This window comes from Ostrea edulis, chromosome 1, assembly GCF_947568905.1.
Source record: "Ostrea edulis chromosome 1, xbOstEdul1.1, whole genome shotgun sequence".
NCBI classification, from domain to species: Eukaryota; Metazoa; Mollusca; class Bivalvia; order Ostreida; family Ostreidae; genus Ostrea; species Ostrea edulis.
The window spans coordinates 47,065,745-47,085,390 of NC_079164.1; the positions used below are offsets into that span (position 1 = coordinate 47,065,745).

The 19,646-nt window shown below is 34.2% G+C and overlaps 2 protein-coding genes across 5 annotated transcripts in view; one reads left to right on the plus strand and one right to left on the minus strand.

Annotated features, from left to right (window-relative positions):
• Window positions 1-10,290, plus strand: part of LOC125652431 (leucine-rich repeat-containing protein 69-like) — a 60,484-nt gene extending 50,194 nt beyond the window's left edge. Inside the window, exons 3-11 of one of the 2 annotated variants that reach the window (XM_048881626.2) lie at window positions 311-1,865; window positions 2,181-2,307; window positions 4,168-4,240; window positions 4,433-4,628; window positions 4,939-5,010; window positions 5,421-5,522; window positions 5,818-5,858; window positions 8,168-8,306; window positions 9,225-10,290. In XM_048881626.2, the coding sequence (XP_048737583.1) occupies window positions 1,689-1,865; window positions 2,181-2,307; window positions 4,168-4,240; window positions 4,433-4,628; window positions 4,939-5,010; window positions 5,421-5,522; window positions 5,818-5,858; window positions 8,168-8,306; window positions 9,225-9,335 (1,038 nt within the window). In that variant the 5' untranslated portion in view covers window positions 311-1,688 and the 3' untranslated portion in view covers window positions 9,336-10,290. Of the gene's footprint in view, window positions 1-310; window positions 1,866-2,180; window positions 2,308-4,167; window positions 4,241-4,432; window positions 4,629-4,938; window positions 5,011-5,420; window positions 5,523-5,817; window positions 5,859-8,167; window positions 8,307-9,224 lie in introns of those variants that run through there. The other variant, XM_056151654.1, reaches the window with a different exon arrangement.
• A 4,749-nt stretch (window positions 10,291-15,039) lies between these two features.
• The window catches only part of LOC125652373 (T-cell activation inhibitor, mitochondrial-like), a 40,023-nt gene continuing 35,416 nt past the window's right edge, over window positions 15,040-19,646 (minus strand). For all 3 annotated transcript variants that reach the window (XM_048881545.2, XM_048881556.2, XM_048881535.2), the window contains exons 6-9: window positions 19,469-19,560; window positions 18,532-18,773; window positions 17,800-17,931; window positions 15,040-16,915 (exon numbers count right to left, since the gene is read on the minus strand). In XM_048881545.2, coding sequence (XP_048737502.1) covers window positions 16,675-16,915; window positions 17,800-17,931; window positions 18,532-18,773; window positions 19,469-19,560 — 707 coding nt within the window. In that variant the 3' untranslated portion in view covers window positions 15,040-16,674. The remainder of the gene's footprint in view (window positions 16,916-17,799; window positions 17,932-18,531; window positions 18,774-19,468; window positions 19,561-19,646) is intronic.

The following is a 19,646-nucleotide window of genomic DNA, read 5'->3' on the forward strand; positions in this document are numbered from 1 at the left end:
TGCATATGATGTTTATGTCTTTCAACTGATTCGATATAAAAGAGCTGAATTGTTCTGCGTATGGTTAGTTTTTAAATCGAGGCAGGCTACTGACAAATAATTTGGTGTTTCAACAGTCTCGTGTAAAGTCGGCATTTCTCATATTTTATGCTTGTTATACGATCTAATTTACTAATACAACCTACCATTGGGTAAAATGCTGTCTGACATAAAAACTTAAAATTGTGAATTTACTGGATGATATTAATCAATATGACAATTGTTGATATCTTTTCACCTTGGTAACGCTACATCTTCCATCTTTTCACAGGGGCAGATCCAGGAATTGCGGGTCACTTTATGAGGCAAGGGGTCTGGGGACCCCCGGAAGCTCCTGGATTTTACAAATTTTATAGGACTTGAAATAAGTCTCCTATTTAAGTCATTTGTACAATTTTCTATTATTTTTAAAAAGGTGAAATTAGTAAAATGACGCAAATTTTAAGGTTTTTTTTTTTTTTGGAAAAAATTAAGTTCTCCCAATAAAATAATTCAAGAAATCAAAAGATTTTGTCAATTATTTCTCCGCGAGTGGAAGAAATTATTGCTTCTTTTATTGTCTAGTACATTTTTCTAAACAAGATACCACGATTGACCTTGAATTTGAAAATTTATGAGGGGGGGGGGCACAGCGGCTGCGCCCCCCCCCCCCCCCCTTAAATCCCCCACTGTTTAATTCACCCCGAGTCATTTTCATTTTCAAATTTCGTCAAAATAAAGACTATTATGAACACCAATTTTGTAAGAAATTCAATGTCTTTTTATATTTTGTGACAGATTATCATGGTTCTTTCTCAAATTGTTTCAAACCTTGAATTCAGCTAATGAAGCAAACATCCGTGCGAATTTTCGTAGGTACTCGATATTAAACACGAGTGTTTCAGAAAAGTAACCACTTTCATTCTAAGTATGGGGCATATTCTGTTTCTTAATACTTCTGTGCGTTCCTTGCGATATGTGTTAGACAAAGAAAACTCTCATTTATGTTGTTTTGGGGGAAAATAAATAGACCGATCGCTTCAAAAATCTAGAACCCCTGCGTTACTAAATCTTTTCACGATGGTCCACGGTGATTTAAAGATATGCTCAATGAATTTAACATAGTTAGTTCAACATTTGATGGCTAAATTAGAAAATTCAATACTGATTTTTCACTAGGGAGGGGGGGGGGGGGGTATTGGAAAGACTTGTATCAAAATATCGAAGGTCAACACATTTTAATATAGATCTACTTCCAAACTGTTTAAAATTTCTTTGTGAATATTACCTTTAATGTAAGACAAAATTATTGATGTCAATAGACAAATTAGATTAAAAAAGACCTTAATCATCCATTGCCTGGCAAATAGTATTTGAAAAATCCAAAACATGCTATCAAACTTTAAAAAATAGATATCGAATTAGTTCTTGTACAAGCTAATACAATCTTATCGTAAGGTAAAGCTACTTTCACACACAGGGCGTAGTTTCGAATATATAATCATATATAGGTCTGCGAGATAAGAATATATGCAAAAATATATTGTATTGTGGCTTCCAAAACATTAATTGAATTTTGAATCATATGAAAAGTTTACAATAGATGAAAACAATCAGTTAACTGCAAAAACATTTCCTGAGGACTTGTATAGCAACAATACTGCGTCAAAATGGCGGACACGATGCTTATCCGCGCACTAAAGGGTAAACCAAAGGCCCTAAACTTGTGCAATAAGAAGCTAGATAAAGTACCAAAAATTATTGGTAAACTGGACTGTGTTTTACATCTACAGTTACGCGGGAACAAGTTAAAGACACTTCCCATTGAACTGAGCCACTTATTCCAGGTATGTTTAACTTTGACAATTCAACAAGTAATTTAAATTCTAAACTCGCGTTGTTTTGGTTCTTCATTATAAAAATTGATTTTAATTAATATAACAAGATAACAAAGTCATTATCAGATCAGAATCATTTTGTACGGGATCCCCTGACATAAAGCCTTATGATTTTCATGACGGCGAAAATATATTGTCATATAAATCGACAACATTTAGACAAATTTTGAATGGATATTGGCACTGTTATCTTTATCAGCTAACAATCTCACCAACAATGTTGATTGTATGAGTAAGAAGACATTTCTTTTACATTTTCCCTAGTTGCAGATTCTAAATTTAGGAAACAATGAATTTGAGGAGCTTCCCGAAGCTTTGGAATACCTTACTATGCTGGAAAAACTTCACCTGTTCAACAACCATCTCAAAACCTTGTCACCCAAAGTGCTAAGTATGAATTATAGTCATTGAATAAATGAATTAAGTTTTCTCTCCAAATTAATATGTTGACGGTGCTACCGTTTGAGCGAGCACAGCTTCATGTACGTACATATTTTTGTAATGTTCATGCTTTGATCAGGTTCAATTTAAACAATATCTATTTGCCAAATATTCATTACATGAATTTTCTCACGGTTTTATATTAAAAACCATTAAAACATGTGTACATGGATGTGATTAAAATATTTTTATGTTATATATATATTTTATTTCTGCTGCCTTCACTGTGACTTGCTTAACCTTCAATGATGCATGACCTGTTCTGAACTGTATGCTCTCAGCCTCTACTTTCCTTTTTTTTTTCTACTCTCCTGCAATCTTTTCAAGTTACTAATTGTATGATAGAAATGCCCAAACCTTTCAAGTTTGTAAAACTGTGTTTAAACAGCACTGCCTTTGAACACAAAACGCATTTCAATATAATGAAAATTTAAAAATAAATCGATAAATTCAACTATTGGGCATGTATGCCCTCCCACCCCCTTGCGAACCTTGCGAACCTATCTAATTTTTAAAAAAAAATGAAATTCATATGATAATCCCCTTTTAGCAATGATATGTTCCAAAAGAGAAAATTAGAACAACTTTTATAATGTTGTACATAATCCTAGTTGCAACACAATGATGAAATACTTCAGCATTCACATATAATCATTGAATAAAATTGCAACATCATTGATTTCAGCCCCTCTCCATGTGCTGTTGTTGCGAGGATACATTAATTAAGATTAATTTACAAAACTAGAATCAATTTATGATTTTTCAGTCGTTAATAGCAAGTGGCATGGTTGGTTATTATGGGGGGGGGGGGGGGGGGGGAGGGGGTCATCGTGGTTTGCATTACCAGACATGTTAGAAGGAAATGGATTCAAGCACTTCTTATTTTTAGTCGTGGGAAATAAAACAAAGATTTTAAATCCGCCACTGTTGACCAGTCTTATTCAATCGGATCATGCGCTCGTCCTTTTCCGTAACTGGTAAGATTTGCGGTTACAGAAATAGCCGAGTAGTTACGATTGCAATCTTATTATGACGTACGTCAAAACGTAGACATGACGTCACAATCATCTTAGCCTGCCTTTCATAAACATTGCACTACGTTAAACATTTCGCCTAATGGTGCACTGAATTTTGGAGCTAGGAGGCCATAAGATTAGGATGATAATCCACGTAAGCTCACAATCATATTCCAAGGTGTGACTTTGAGAGATCTCAGCCATTTTTGACAAGGGACTTCTGGGATTGGCGTCAAAATTTTTTTCCTTGTTAGAGGTTTAGAGTTAGCTCGGATTATTTCCCACGCTCTAGTCATTAGAGCTCGCTACATGTATTAACACAAATTGATGCATTAACCTATACTTCCTTTGACATATTTCTCTTAGCTAACCCAGAACCTTTTGCTATGGGGGTTGGTTAGATGGTATTCTGTATCATAAAATACACATGTATAATATGGTAATTAAGGTACAAACTAATATTAGGATTCTTGTTTTGAAGTTTTATTCTTATAGCTCGATCATTTTAAATCAATTGTTTGTGGGATCAATTTTTGTCTGATACAAAGATTTTGCAGTTTTGTTGGGATTTCATTTTGTGGATATGGTTTGAATAAAAATATATTTCGTAGTGGTTTGAAATTTGTGAGAAAGGCCAGTACCTGTACAAACTTCACAAAGTACACAGAAATCAAGCCCTCATTATCTGTGTCAAACACTTATCATTAATTAAAGTGAATGAATTATTTTTATGATGAGAAATTGTGATGTAAAAATGAGATTTGAAATGTGTTTTTGTTTTTTACTTTTTTCAGCAAACCTCAGAAATCTAACATTCCTCAATTTAAATTCAAACAACCTGAAAACCTTTCCACCTGAAATATGTAGGTAAGTAAATTCTCTATCAAAGTGCAAGTTTAAGGGTTGCCCCTCTACTGATGCAAAATTTCTTAATAATTCCTCTAGAATATATATATGCAGATTTTATTTTTCTGCCTTCAAGACTTGTTAAAACAAAAATATCTCTCTTGTTAGTGTTTTTTTGCATTATAATGGACTACTGATCTTTTTGTTGCTCAGACTGTCCAGTCTTCAGCATCTGTCTGTGGACTATAACCAGCTGACCGATCTCCCAGTGGAGATTTGTGCTTTACTGAGACTGGAGGAATTCCATGCTGCTAACAACCAGCTTACTAGCCTGCCGCTGGAGTTTGGATTCCTAGTCAACCTCGAGAAATTACATATACAGAAAAATAAAATAAGAGAACTTCCAGAGGTTAGAATAAACATGGAATGAATTAATTTGCAATAACATTTTATTCGACATTTACATATAATTACTAGAAATATCCACCATGCTGTTTGATTTCATCCCAAATGGTTTCACTCTGTTTTAGAATTTCTCAGAACCTATGTCTGTTACTTTGTTGAATTTAAATTGCTCAATTTTTAAGTTTGCTGGAAATGGGTGTTAATAAATTTGCAGCATGACAATAATTTCCCTGTACATACCATATGTTCCTTTACTCAGGTATGAAACAGAGACCTTGTTTTAGTGTTAATATTATATTTTCTCTATATTTAAGAGTCTTGGAAAGTGTTATAAATTAAGGACCCTAGATATTGCTGCCAATGAGCTGAGGATATTTCCAACTGAGGTAATGGCAATTATAGACACCCTTTTATAGTGTAATATGAAACAGAGCTGATTTTAATGCAGTCAAACCAGATCATCCTAAATATAGTTAAAACAGACAATAGCCAACACCCTGCCCTGGACAGTTCACATTGTATTACAAATGTAAATTCATGTTACTTGATTTTATGTTATTGATTTTAATCATCTGTATATTGAATTTTCTTAAGTTTCTTGCAGAGGTGAAATTATTTCAATATCAAATTGTGTTCACTGTGAAAATTGTGATTTAAACTTTATTAGGTTGTTAGATAAAAGTACAGCAGTTGTATTTTTTGTGTCATTATTTTATTGATAATTAATTCCCTGGTCAGGAATAACCATATTTGAATTTTTAAAAGATCTTTAGAGCATGTTCTTGGAATTTTCTAGTTAAATACTCTGCCTTTGAAAGAAATGTATTGTGAAGAAAACCCACTGTTACAGCACATCCCTGTCCACTCAGTGCAGGAGGAGGAGGTTTTGTCTCTCAAGGTATGCAGGCAAAATGGACAAAGTTTTAAAAAGACAAGAGAGCATGCATTCTTAACATAATGTTATCCATTACTGTTGAAACATTTTAATTCAAGGGGGGTCAATGTTCGTGGGTAAGCGATACGATGTCATTAGGAGAGATAACTCTATTTGGTTTCAAAAAATGTTTGAGGACACGTAAATTCGTGGGTAAGAGTGACACACGAAATCCGCGAACATCAATCCCCCCCCAGAACAATGATGATTCCACAGTAATTTTGATTATTTAATACTGTCTTTTTTCTCTTACTTACAGGAAATCAATGCTAGATACATAATGAAAGAATTAAAGGATAGGTAAGAATTAAGTCATTCACTTTGCAGTTTAGAAATTACATGTTGTGTGAATTTAATATTCTAAACAATTTGTAATGTAACATGAAGGGAGGATATGCAATGGACCATACCAAGTTTGAATTCTGGTCTGGTCCATTGTTTTTCTCCCTTCCTATTACATTTGGTGCCATTGACCAGCCCCTGGAACTGACAGGTAAAAATACCTACTCGGGGATAACGATTCTGGGTTGATGTGCTCAACCGACATTTAATTAGGAGAGAGGAATGTTTCAGTCGGACTGCATGGTTCAGTCACTGGTGCCAGAAAGCTCACTTCATAGAGCACCTGATTAGAGATTCAGGAGACCTGGGTTCAAATCCTGTTCAATTACATTTTCTTCTTTCCTGTTACATTTGATGCTGTAGACCAGTCCCTGGAACTGACAGGTGAAAATGCCTACCAAGGGACTAAGATCCTAAGGTTGATGTCTTCAAGGAAGGAGTGGGGAATGTGATGGCAGGATGAGTTTGTTCACCAATGGCCAAATAGTTTAGTTGATAGAGCACCTGACTAGAGACTCAGGGGCCCGGGTTCAAATCCCAGCTTGGTCTGTTGCATTTTCTCAATTTTCTGTAAGAATAAGAAATGAATCCTTGTAAACAAAGTTATACTTATATAATTTCCATTTTTTTTTAAATTCTACAAGTAAATTTCAGCATTCCTTCAGGAGGAAAAGACAGGTGACACTTTTTTTTTAACTTCGTGTTCTTTTTTAAATTTTAAGGGATATGCTTTTTCAAGAGTTGTTCTTATTGATATGAACTTGTTTACTTTATGTATATGTTTGATTGTTTTTGTCTCCTGGGAACCCTGTAATTAATCTATAACAAAATCACATGACTGCTGTTCAGAAATACCAATTACTATAACAACCTGGATATTGTGTATTTGTTGTTGTGATAACATACTTGTTGTGTTTTGAATTTTACTTTCCTTGGCTTCTTTTATGATGTGTTTATGTTTTGGGATAAATGAAGAATTTAACAAATAAAGTTATCTGGTTCCATTGATGGTGGAAGATGATGATTGAACTTTGAACTTCGGTGACTAGATTGAATAAAATGCCCTCTACAATGAGAGTATGGGCTACTTAGCTACCTATAGTGCCCAATGACATGCTATGGCATATTTTTCATACTTTAAAATTGCTATTGCACAGCAATTTACTGCATTACGCAAATTTTCAATTCAAATTTTTTTTTTATTAATTATTGCATAGATGCATGATGTAAAATATGCCTCTTTATTATTGAGATTTGTGCCCATTCTTCAAGCATTAAGGAGGAATACTACACCAGAGAAATTTTGATGTGGATGGATAGTGAAGGATATGTACAACAATATTTTGAAATTGAAAAATTTCAAATTTACTTTATTTAGTCAAAAAATGCAGTTTTAATAAATTAAAAGTAATCTGAAAATATTTAAAACTCCTGCTGCAGTCGAACTTACGATCTACAGTTCAGTAATTGACACACTAACCTACTGAACTACCTACCTAGGTATTAAATCTGAATTGAATATAGACAAATATTGATATTTATATCTCCATTTATGTTGTAAAAGGAAGTCAGCCATTTTGAAATTATGTAGTGTACGTACCTCCTTAATTCCCTTACAAATGCAAAGTTTGCTGCAAATGTGTTACAAGATTGTGGCAAACAAATTTGTTTGTCAGAACTGTTTGCTGGAACTGTGCAGCTAATGCTGCTAGCGGCACACAGGGTGCCAGCAGTGCACTGCCATTATTCCTGTAATATTTAGAATTGAAACAGTGCACCAGAAGTTCACCAATTCTTCATTACTAAACAAGTTAATCAAGTTCACCGCAACTTTTTCTTTAGTATCCAAAATTGAGACAGTGCACCAGAAGTTCACTACATTTTTTTCTTTTATCTAGTCTAAGAATTGAAACAGTGCATAGCAGTTCACCACTGAAGTTTGACAATTCAGGGGACACAATTACTCTTTTTGCTGAATTTTATATCCCCTGGCTATGTATTTCATGGACATGTGACTGGCTTAGGGGGGGCAATGGTTATGGAAATGAAGTGTCAAAGTTTTGAGTGCATGCAATATTCATTTACAGGAATCTCACTGGGATCATTTGTCACTACAGTAACTTTGTATGCAATGCTTATGAAACATTCCAGTTTTGGAGAGAAAAAAATTGTTACAAGTAGTCGATACACAAATGTCCATGAGTCTCATGTTAGTATGGGGTATAAAATTCTGAAATTTGTTTTAAAGAAAATTCTGTCCATTGTAGGTGGTCTTACCTACGTCGTGCCATTCGTCATTATCCTCAGATTAAGGAGATGCTTGCCCAGGCCAGTAAATGTGCAGTATGTGGGGAGTCCTTCCTAAATACGTGGCTGGAGTGTGTTCGCTTTGTGGATGCCAGAGAGGTAGGAAATGTTTTGTACTTTTAACACACACACACACACACACCGTATTAAGATGCATCAACTTGTTAGGGTGTAAAGCTTTCATTCAACTTTTGAGTTCTATACGTACATGCATAGTACACAGCATCATCGTTAGCCAGGCTTACCGAGTCTGGGAGTACCTCTACCCTATCTCTATAACATAATGTGAACGGAGACAATATATATAGGTGTGGTTTTCAACAATGGTATAGTAGTTGGTATGGTCATGACAAATTCATCTTAAACTGGTGCGGTAGATGTACTGTATGATTTATTGCAAAACAATATGTGTGTGAAACACTGATGCCCCCATATGGCCAAACTCCAGGATAAAGGTCAAGGGGTCAAAATTTTTGGTATGGAAAGAAAGGTCTTGTCACATGGAATACGCACGTGAAGTTCTGGCTTAAGTTAGTTTTCAAAAGTAGATCAAACTCCAAGATAATTAAATGAAAAACTTTGCTACCTCAAGAAAGGTCTTTTCAAAAGGAACACACATGTGAAATATGAAAGCCATATCACCAACCATTCAAAAGTAATATAGCCAAAGTTAAAGTTTTACAAAAGTAGGTCAAACGGTAAAAAAAAAATTGGGATTAAAAATAAGGTCTTGTCACTAGGAATATACATATAAAATATGCAAGTCATCACCTGCTATTTAAAAGATATATTGGCCAAGGTTAAAGTTTTTGCAGACAGACAGACTAAAAAGTATGTGCCCCTGAATCTTCGAGTACAAGACATGATAATCATTTTGAACATTTATGAATTTTGCATACCCATTGTGCTTGACAAAATGCTTTATGCGCTTGTTAATTATCTCTCAAGAAATCAAAATGATTAATATTCTTGTTGACTTAAAAACACTAATTAATGTTTTTGTCATTTATCTTTCAGGACTTGAAGCTGAACAACCTGTCAGGCCTGATCCCAGTCCGAGCCTTGCTTTGTTCCTATCGGTGCTTTAACTCCGCGGGACATGATTATTATGGAGTAGCATTTCCATGACATGTGATATTACACTGTACCCGTAATCTCAAGTTTTCGTACAAGAAATAGCTCTTTGTGTCACCATTCAGTTTTATTGACCACATTTGATAATAGTACATTCTGACTCCAAGGATTAAAGTTGCCAGTTAAATCTTCGATGTGAGACAGCAACACAGAGCATTGCTTTTATTTGCCTTATACCCCGGTAGTATCAGCAAATATTGCTTCATTCACTGAAGAGTGCTATCATATGGAAAGCAGGCTAATAATGAGTGACTTATTTATCTGTCCAGTGTTGTCATTCACTTGACAAACATGATGAATGCTATAGATATAAATGTATACAGATTTAAATGATAAACTGGAAAAGAAGTATAGGCACAGCTACTGACACCGAAACATTAGGGTGATGGAAGTGTCAAAATAGGTTTTTTCAAAGTTAAAGACAGAAAAATACATTTTCCTGTGAAAAACTCATTCATCTTTTAATTATAACATTCATCAATTTATCAAACTTAGTGAAAAACAATTAAGCTGACCTTTGCTTGGTGGTTTTTTGGTTAGATAAAAGTACAGGTGTCCAGAGGGTTTCAAAAAGACTAAATCATGTCATACAGGGTGCAGCTCCAAAATATCTGATATCATTTTAAAGGATATTTTGGATCACCTTTTACGTAGAAAATGCATGCAGTATAGTGAGATCAATTGGGCAAGTCCTTGTATTCTCATGTTATTTGGGGAAATTGCTCTTACTTTTACTCTCTTAATTTTTATGGAGAAATTTAAACACTATATGTAGTTCTTTGATTTGTTTTGAGCTTTTTTGTACATTATCAGAGGTTTGTATGAAAACCTCAATATTTGCATTACAGAGTTTATAACTTGTTGTTAACATGTATGTTTCTTTGTTATTTAATTGAAAGTTTATTTTCATATTTTTCTTATCATTTATTAAAAGACATTTTATTACAAATGTTGCCTGTTGTATCATTCCTACCCATTTTTATAGACTATGAATCATTTATATTCATGGGGGCCAATTTTCATGGATAACAATTTGGGGGGTGGGGGGTGGGTTGTTACTTTTGTTGATATGGTTTCTGTACATTGAGACATTATATAAATTGTGTATTTTGTTGTGGTTTTAAATATGTTGTACGCCCGTTGGACAGTGAAATTCAACCCGGAAGCATATAATGCACTCTTAATTAATACCACACATATTCTGAATAGAATATTCTTAAAGTAGGTCATGGTCCACCAATCCATTCGACATGTGAACTGATTATGTATTTCTCTGGGAGGGAGGTTGTGACAAAATGTCAGTGCAATGTATCTATGATGAGAAAAAGTCCAAAAAAGAATTTAAATCTACTTTTGGCCCTAAAGTAGGTCATGGCGCACCAATTAAGTTGAAATGTGAACTGATTATGTATTTCTCAGAGAGGGGAGGTTGTGACTAAATTTCAGGGCAATATCTATATCCGTAATGAAAAAAAGCATTGAAAACTGTTTGACCTATTTTTAGTCCGAAAGTAGGTCAAGGACAGACCAATCAAGCTGAAATGCAAACTGAAAATCTATTCATCAAAGAGGAAGCCTATATGACTAAATTTCAGGGCAATATCTGTATCCATAAGGGAAAAAAAAAAAGTCCATAAAACTATTTGACCTACATGTACTTTTAGTCCTAATGTAGGTCATGGATGGACGGGCCAATCCAGCTGAAATGTAAACTGAACTTGTATTCCTCCGAGAGGAAGCTTATGACTAAATTTCAGGGCAATATCTGTCTGTAATGAAAAAAAAGACCGGAAAACTGTTTGACCAACTTATAACTCTAAAGTAGCTTTAGGTCAAAGTGCACCAATCCAGCTGAAATGCAAACTCACTCTTGGGCTTCTTGAGGGAGAAATTGTGACCAAATTTCGAAGTCATACATCCGTTATGGAAAAAGTCCGGAAAACACGACCTCTGATGGACGGATAGCCAGACAGACGCATAGACAGTGCCATAACATAATATATCCCGTCTAATGATGGGCGTATAAAAATCACTGACAAAATTAAAATTCATACATCTTGCAATCTTTTGTTGTAAATTTGACATTAAAATTTCTTTTCTTTGTATAAAAACAATGGTTGAAACATTAATTAATGGGAAAATATAATTCACTGCGGAGAAATATACATAATTTTCATAAAATTTGATTGGAGGTTGATTTTTTAATCTGACATTGATTTTTCTTCATTTTTTAACACATTGAATTTTAAATTAGATGTGTTAACACAACACAAATGCCTGCAGTAAAGTCAAATTTAGGAAATCCATCAAAGTATAGCATTGGATGTGGTATTCAGATTGTATGTTACACACATTTAGTACAATGAAGAGCTCAACAATCCTTTATGTTTTAACAGCAATAAAAAAAATCTGGTTGTAACTAATTTTTCTACCTTAAAGGGGCACAACTCCCTCAAAAATCAACGATCAAGAATAAAACTCAATTTCCATCTGGAACTCATCAATATACATGTACATCTCAATACAAACAAGAGTCCCATGGGCCACATCGCTCACCTGAATCACCTTGGTCCATATCAGAAGACTTTCTAATTAGTCCTTATTATGGCCCCAACCTACCCCTGGAGGCCATAGTTTTTGCAAACTTGAATCTACACTATGTCAGAAAGCTTTCATGTACATGTAAACTTCTTTGGCCCAATGGTTCTTGAGAAGAAGATATTTAAAGATTTTTCCTTTATATTTGTATATAAAACTTTCATCCCCTGTTGTGGCCCCATCCTACCACAGGGGGCCATGATTTGAACAAACTTAACTCTGCTCTATGTTAGGAAGCTTTTCATGTTAATATCAGCTTTTCTGGCTCAGTGGTTCTTGAGAAGATTTTCTCTATATATTTGTATATAAAACTTTGAACCCCTATTGTGGCCCCATCCGACCCCCGGGGGCCATCATTTTAACAAACTTGAATTTGCACTATATCAGGAAGCTTTCATGTAAATATCAGCTTTTCTGGCTCAGTGGTTCTTGAGAAGATTTTTAAAGAATGTCCCTATATATTTGTATGTAAAACTTTGATCCCCTATTGTGGCCCCATCCGACCCCCAGGGGCCAGGATTTTAGTCATTTAGAATCTCCACTATATCAGGAAGCTTTCATATAAATCTCAGCTTTTCTGGCTCAGTGGTTCTTGAAACGAAGATTTTTAAAGATTTTTCCTAAATGTATGTAAAACTTTGATCCCCTATTGTGGCCCCATCCGACCCCCGGGGGCCATGATTTTAACAATTTAGAATCTGCACTATATCAGGAAGCTTTCATGTAAATCTCAGCTTTTCTGGCTCAGTGGTTCTTAAGAAGATTTTGAACGATTTTTCCTATATATTTGTATGTAAAACTTTGATCTCCCTTGTGGCCCCATCCTACCCCCGGGGGCCATCATTTTAACAAACTTGAATCTGCATTATATCAGGAAGCTTTCATATAAATCTCAGCTTTTCTGGCTCAGTGGTTCTTCAGAGGAAGATTTTTAAAGATTTTCCTATATATTTGTAAGTAAAACTTTGATCCCCCCTTGTGGCCCCATCCGACCCCCGGGGGCCATGATTTTAACAAACTTGAATTTGCACTATATCAGAAAGCTTTCATGTAAATCTCAGCTTTTCTTGAGAAGAAGATTTTTAAAGATTTTTCCTATATATTTGTATGTAAAACTTTGATCCCCTATTGTGGCCCCATCTGACCCCCGGGGGCCAGGATTTTAGCAATTTAGAATTTGCACTATATCAGGAAGCTTTCATATAAATCTCAGCTTTTCTGGCTCAGTGGTTCTTGAGAAGATTTTTAAAGATTTTTTCTTATATATTACTATTTGAAACTTTGATCCCCCATTGTGTCCCCATCCTACCCCCAGGGGTCATGATTTGAACAAATTTGATTCTACACTATGTAATGAAGGCTTCACATGAGTTTCAACTTTTTGGGCCCAGTGGTTCTTGAGAAGAAGATTTTTAAAAGATGCCACCAAAATTTCACATATTCTTAATTATCTCCCCTTGAAAGAGGGCATGGCCCTTCATTTGAACAAATCTGAATCCCCTTCACCCAAGGATGCTTTGTGGCAAGTTTGGTTGAATTTGGCCCAGTGGTTCTGGAGAAGAAGTCGAAAATGTGAAAAGTTTAGACGGACAGACAGATGGACGACGGACAAAATGTGATCAGAAAAGCTCACTTGAACCTTCAGTTCAGGTGAGCTAAAAATTAGTTCATTATCTCGAGACGTTCGGAAAACTGGTTGTGACAGTAATTTTTCTATGTTAAAGGGGCACAACTACATTAAAAAAAGGAACGAACTGGAACAAAAGTCAAACTTAATCTGAAACTGATTAAGATACACCTGCTTACAAAATATCAAAATCTCAAGGCGTATAAACTTGAAAAACTGGTCCTAAACATTAATTTTTCTGGGTTAAAGGGACACAACTAAATCATAAATCAATGAACTGTTACAAAACTCAAAGTTGATCTATACCTCATCAATATACACCTGAAATACAAAATATCAATTCAATATCTCAAGGCGTTAAGAGAAAAAGTCTAGAAAACTGGTCGTAACCGTAATATGTCTGGGTTAAAGGGGCACAACTCCATCAAAAATCAACATACCGGAACGAAACTTGATCTGTAACTCATCAAATTATACACCTGCATACAAAATATCAATTCAATATCTCAAGGCTTTTAGAGAAAAAAGTTTGGAAAACTGGGTGTCTCGGAAGGACGGACAAGGGTAAAACTACATGTATATGCCCTAACCACTTTGTGGCAGGGCATAAATTTTTTTGTCCTAGTTGCATGACTGCTAATGCTCTCTCAAGATGAAGTGTACTATAAATATTCTGGTTTGCCATCATTCACCTGGCCAGCTGTCTGCATTTCAGTCAAATGACACCTTGTAGGCAAGATAGACACCAATTTGTAAAATCTATATTTTTCTAACTTTTACTCTTACTTATCATAAAAAGGTGCTAAGGACATAAAACTGACATATGCATGTAATGATTAAGGTATTTAGATGTGTAAATAAGGCTGTAATTTAAAGATTATTCAATGTATAATGATCATATATTTCATATCTAATAAATGGATGGTGGGATTTTTATAATCGTGGCATCATTTTGAAGAGTTTCTTTAATACACAAAAATAATCCACCCAATTTTTATTTCTGCTTCATTTATTTCACCTAGAATTTGACGTTGAAGTCTATGGGAAGAATAAATTTTATTAAAATTTTTCATAAATCTCTTGGCAAAATGTTAAATAAAATTTCTTTATGCAAATATGAACTACAATTAATCATTTACCTCACAATTTTCAACAAATTAGATTTTTATTATTTTTACCAAGAATGGACAACTCTTCCAAAAAATCTAAAGTGAAAATAGATTGGTTTCAATTTATTTACCAGTCATTTGAATTTGATCTTCTTCATTTTCATTTAACAATAAACATTTATTTTGATTTAAATTATTAAAAATTGTTCTGTATCCTTTTGTTATACATTGAATACTAGCTTTCAGTCCATGAATTTCAAACTAATAAAAAAACACATTATTCCAAGTAGCATTGGAACATATTATGTATGGTCCGAAGTACCTTACACCTGTACCTTAACTTTAAAAATAATAGGAATCAAAATCTTTATACATGTACAAGTTTATTCCTGTAAATCTAACACACTTTAAATGAAAACTGTACAATGTAATTTATATCTTGCTCACATAAAATTTCAGAAATTCCATTTCAGTGACCCTGAATTTTGACATTTAACCTTGGAATCCATATCTACATGCATTCATGCAAGTCTAATGAAAGTCAATGTAGATGAGGCTTAAATCTTGTACATGTACATGTAACAAAGCTGAACAATGGACAAACAAACATGGGTAATTTACTAAAAATGATTTTATTTATAAAAGTAATTCCTGTGTAAACACTGTATATATGTATACATAAATTTCATAACATAAATTTGGAAGAAAATTTTACAATCCACAGGGATTGAGCAAAAGTGTCTCTATTCAAAATATAAGATCCATGTCAACCAAACAGGCATATTCAACTGTTTGGGGTAATATTTATAAATAATATTCTCCACATAATATGTAACAAAACATCCACATTCCAAATCAAATGCATAGCTTCAAACAAAATCACCACATAGAAGGTTTTTTCAGGACATAAAATTTGGCAATTTTCTAGCTCCCAGGTATACTACTCCAACCAGCTAGTGGTCCAGCAGCGACACTCTTATTCTGTGTTATCATATATATATATATATATATATATATATATATATATATATATATAAAATTTACATTACAGTTTATTTTGCTCACAAATTTTATTTTCATCTTATTTCATTTATTTATTTTTTATTACTTCATATACAGAAGATTATAAGGAGCATAAAAACAATAAACGAGGCTCTTACTTGTAGAAGTATTGGGTATACATATATATTTTGGATGACGTTGAGTTAAAAAAAATTTAAGAATTGATCAGCAGTGTAGAGTTCACTTATTTGGAAAATGTTTAACTGTCGTCAGAAACAACTGACATAAAAAAAAACCCACCAAAACTAGCAGGTTTTTTTTTTTTACCTCCCAAGCTGAAGAGTGTTACATATGTTCTTTTCACCTTTGACATAAAAAAAAACCCAATCTCTTTCAAGAGTTATTGTTCCTTACGCTCACACATACATAAACTCTGTCAACGTCTCAAAATCAGCAGTAGTATTGCATGTGTTAATTCACTTACAAAATATCAGAAAAGTAGAGCGCAGGGAACTTATGGTAGTTTTTGTTTCCCATTACATTGCATGTCTATAACTATATAGTGTAATCACACAATGCCCATGTTTAACCCCAATTCAATGCTTCTTGTGTCACGGAAAGACTTGACTTCTGCTTAATATTGATTTATTTACGTATATATTTACAACTAAATGCGAAACCATTTTCTATTTGAGCATTTTAACTGTTTTACAAAAATCTTGAAAAACTCTCAAGATGTTGACAGAGGTATTTGTGGGTGTTAAGAACGAAAACTCAGGGTAGAGGTTGATAAAAACCAACTGCTATACAGCTATCTCTCTTGCTAATATACATGTGATTGCAGTCACGTTTAGGTTCAAAATTTAGCTATTGAAAATTTGACGGCATGATACCAAACTGCTAACATAATCACACACCCCACCCCAACCCCCATGGAAAAAACCCACTATATGGTCAAATACGGCTCTAGACTACATTTCAAATAAAAATATCACATCTAATTGTCGTCCTCCCAGTTCCAAGGTATGCACACCAATCCATCGTCTGTCACCGAGTAATACTGTGTTGCACGTATACGAATGCCCTCCACATAAGTACCGAGTTCATCTGCATGATCAATCAGTCGCTCACAGCACTGGGTCATCTGGGCCGGGGAAATATTCAAGTCTTTTTCAAGGCTCCGCAGATTGAGCCTGTCTCGGGTTTGTTGTATCACCTCCCCTTCAATCATCCTCAGACTGAAACATACAATACCACATCTACAAACATGTATATATCATCCTCAAACTGAAACATACAATACCACATCTACAAACATGTATATGTGGTATTAATCTCAGTAGTCTATCTATTTTAAAGCTTTTCCCAGTAATGTACTATGTGACTATACATTTACTATGTGACTAAATATACATTTACTATGTGACTGTACATGTACTATGTGACTATACATGTACTATGTGACTATATATATACATGTACTATGTGACTGTATATATACATGTACTATGTGACTATATATATACATGTACTATGTGACTATACATGTACTTTATGACTATATATATATGTACTATGTGACTATATATATACATGTACTATGTGACTATATATACATGTACTATGTGACTATATATGTACTATGTGACTCTACATGTACTATGTGACTATACATATACATGTACTATGTGACCATATATACATGTACTATGTGACTATATATGTACTATGTGACTATATAGATATATATATATGTACTATGTGACTATATATATATATATATATATATATATATATATATATATATATATATATATATACACACACACACACACACACACACACACACACACACACACACACACGTGTGTGTATGTACTATGTGACTGTACATGTACTATGTGACTATACATGTACTATGTGACTAGACATGTACTATGTAACTACACATGTACTATGTGACTATACATGTAATATGTGACTACACATGTACATATCCATTCCTTCCCTACACCAACAAATATTTCTAATATCAACCTTTAATTTTTCCTGTTTGTGTAAAGTGTTGCATAATTATAAAAATCGGGGTGTAGCCATGTTTTTTTTAAAAATCTATACATACGAGACAGCATCCCGGAGAAGTTCTTCTGCCTGATGCCGAGTATTCTTTATAAACTCCACAATCATTGAGCCTGGCATAGACACAGGAATTAAATATTGACCCAGGTTTGTAAGTGTCAGGGGTGCAGATGGACTGTTAGAGAAACGATCCAAGGTTTACATAATGTACATGTACATATACAACGGTTTTAGGAGTAAAAACATTCCTACCTCTGAATTAGCTAAAATGATAACCAACTAAAATAAACAAAACTGTTTCCAATTAACTGTCACTTTCATCCATAAAGGGCAGTTAGTGTACGTGATATGCCTTTCTGCAACTGCTTGTACCTGGATCGACAGATACCCGCTGATCTTGTCTTCATCGTAATAAGTAGAAGACAAGATCAGCCGTGGGTATCCAACAATGATGTACATGGTTCATAGCAGTATAGGTTTATATGCTTAAAGTCACAAGCTGTGACATTCCAATTCCAAAATGAAGCCACAATGACCTACTTTTGGGTCATGATACACTCACAGCTCCCCCTTCAAGATGCATCGACTGACCAAGTTTAGTCCTAGGCCTCATACTATGAAAAACATGAGCCGGACAAGATAAAGGTAAAAGATGGACAGACGGGAAATCTTACGCCATAATACGACCCATCACTCTGACGGGTGTATAAAAATCATTTATATCTATTCTGGTTTATTTTTGTTGTAATACTATAAGCTTCATGATGAAACCTACCCTTCCACCACCATTTCTAAAAGAGAAAGGTCATGGTCTTTAAACCCTCGCCTCACAAGATCCTGACTTCTCCTCATGGAATTTAAAATCTTGTTAAGAAGAAGCTCATACTCTTCTGCCATCACAATATGGTGACGTTCTCGTCGACGGATTTTTATGTGACATAATAATTGAGATAGTTCCTTTTCCATGAAAGGAAGGCGCTCTAAGACTGCATCATATGCAGGGACTGCTGTCATTCTCTGAAATATCAATATTTCCTAAATGTATTTAATCAATAGTAGCTATTACTTACATTCACTTCGTTAACCCCAAGCCTATCTAAACATTCCTACCCACTGAATCAGAAGATTCACCTTTTGAGATAGTCTAATCACTGAGTATGAATACACTTGATGTAATCTACATGTACATATGAATGCAATAAAAATGATTAAAACATAAATACATATGTCTTTCCATTTTTGAAAGTATCTGAGATGATATACCTTGAGTCTCTTCACATTGACTAGAGGTGTATCATCTCTCATACTTTTAAAACTGAATGACATTTCTTAAACTACAATTAAGTGTGTCATCAACTCATAATAGATGATGCTACAGATACACAGTCCAGTTTGGATATCCTGTTGTAAACCTGTTTTGGATAAAAGTCTCTGTTCCATGAATTTAAACACATCTCATCATGTATCTTGATATTAAGTTTATATTAAAATTCAAGTGCCTTAGAACACCTTTATTTGAGAGAGCAATATTTTTCATGGAAGTTTATAAGGTTGTCATGACAAAAAAATTTAGTTTGTATATCCTTAATGTTGAACATTAAACTAATCATTCATGAACATTATGTTTTGCAGATAAATTTGACATGGTGAGAATCTGGAAATAAAGCATCCCAAAGTATAACTGATTTATACAACAGTTATACTATACTAACCCTCAGCCAAACTTGAGGGACATCAGTGTGGTTAAGGCACACTTCTCCAGACAAGCTGACCCCGTTCCTGTCACTGATTGCCACATCCCGCCCTGTCATATTACAAACATTTAATGCAAATGATTTACAAGAACACTATTTTTTCAATATTGATGGCATTTACTCTTAATGCCAATTA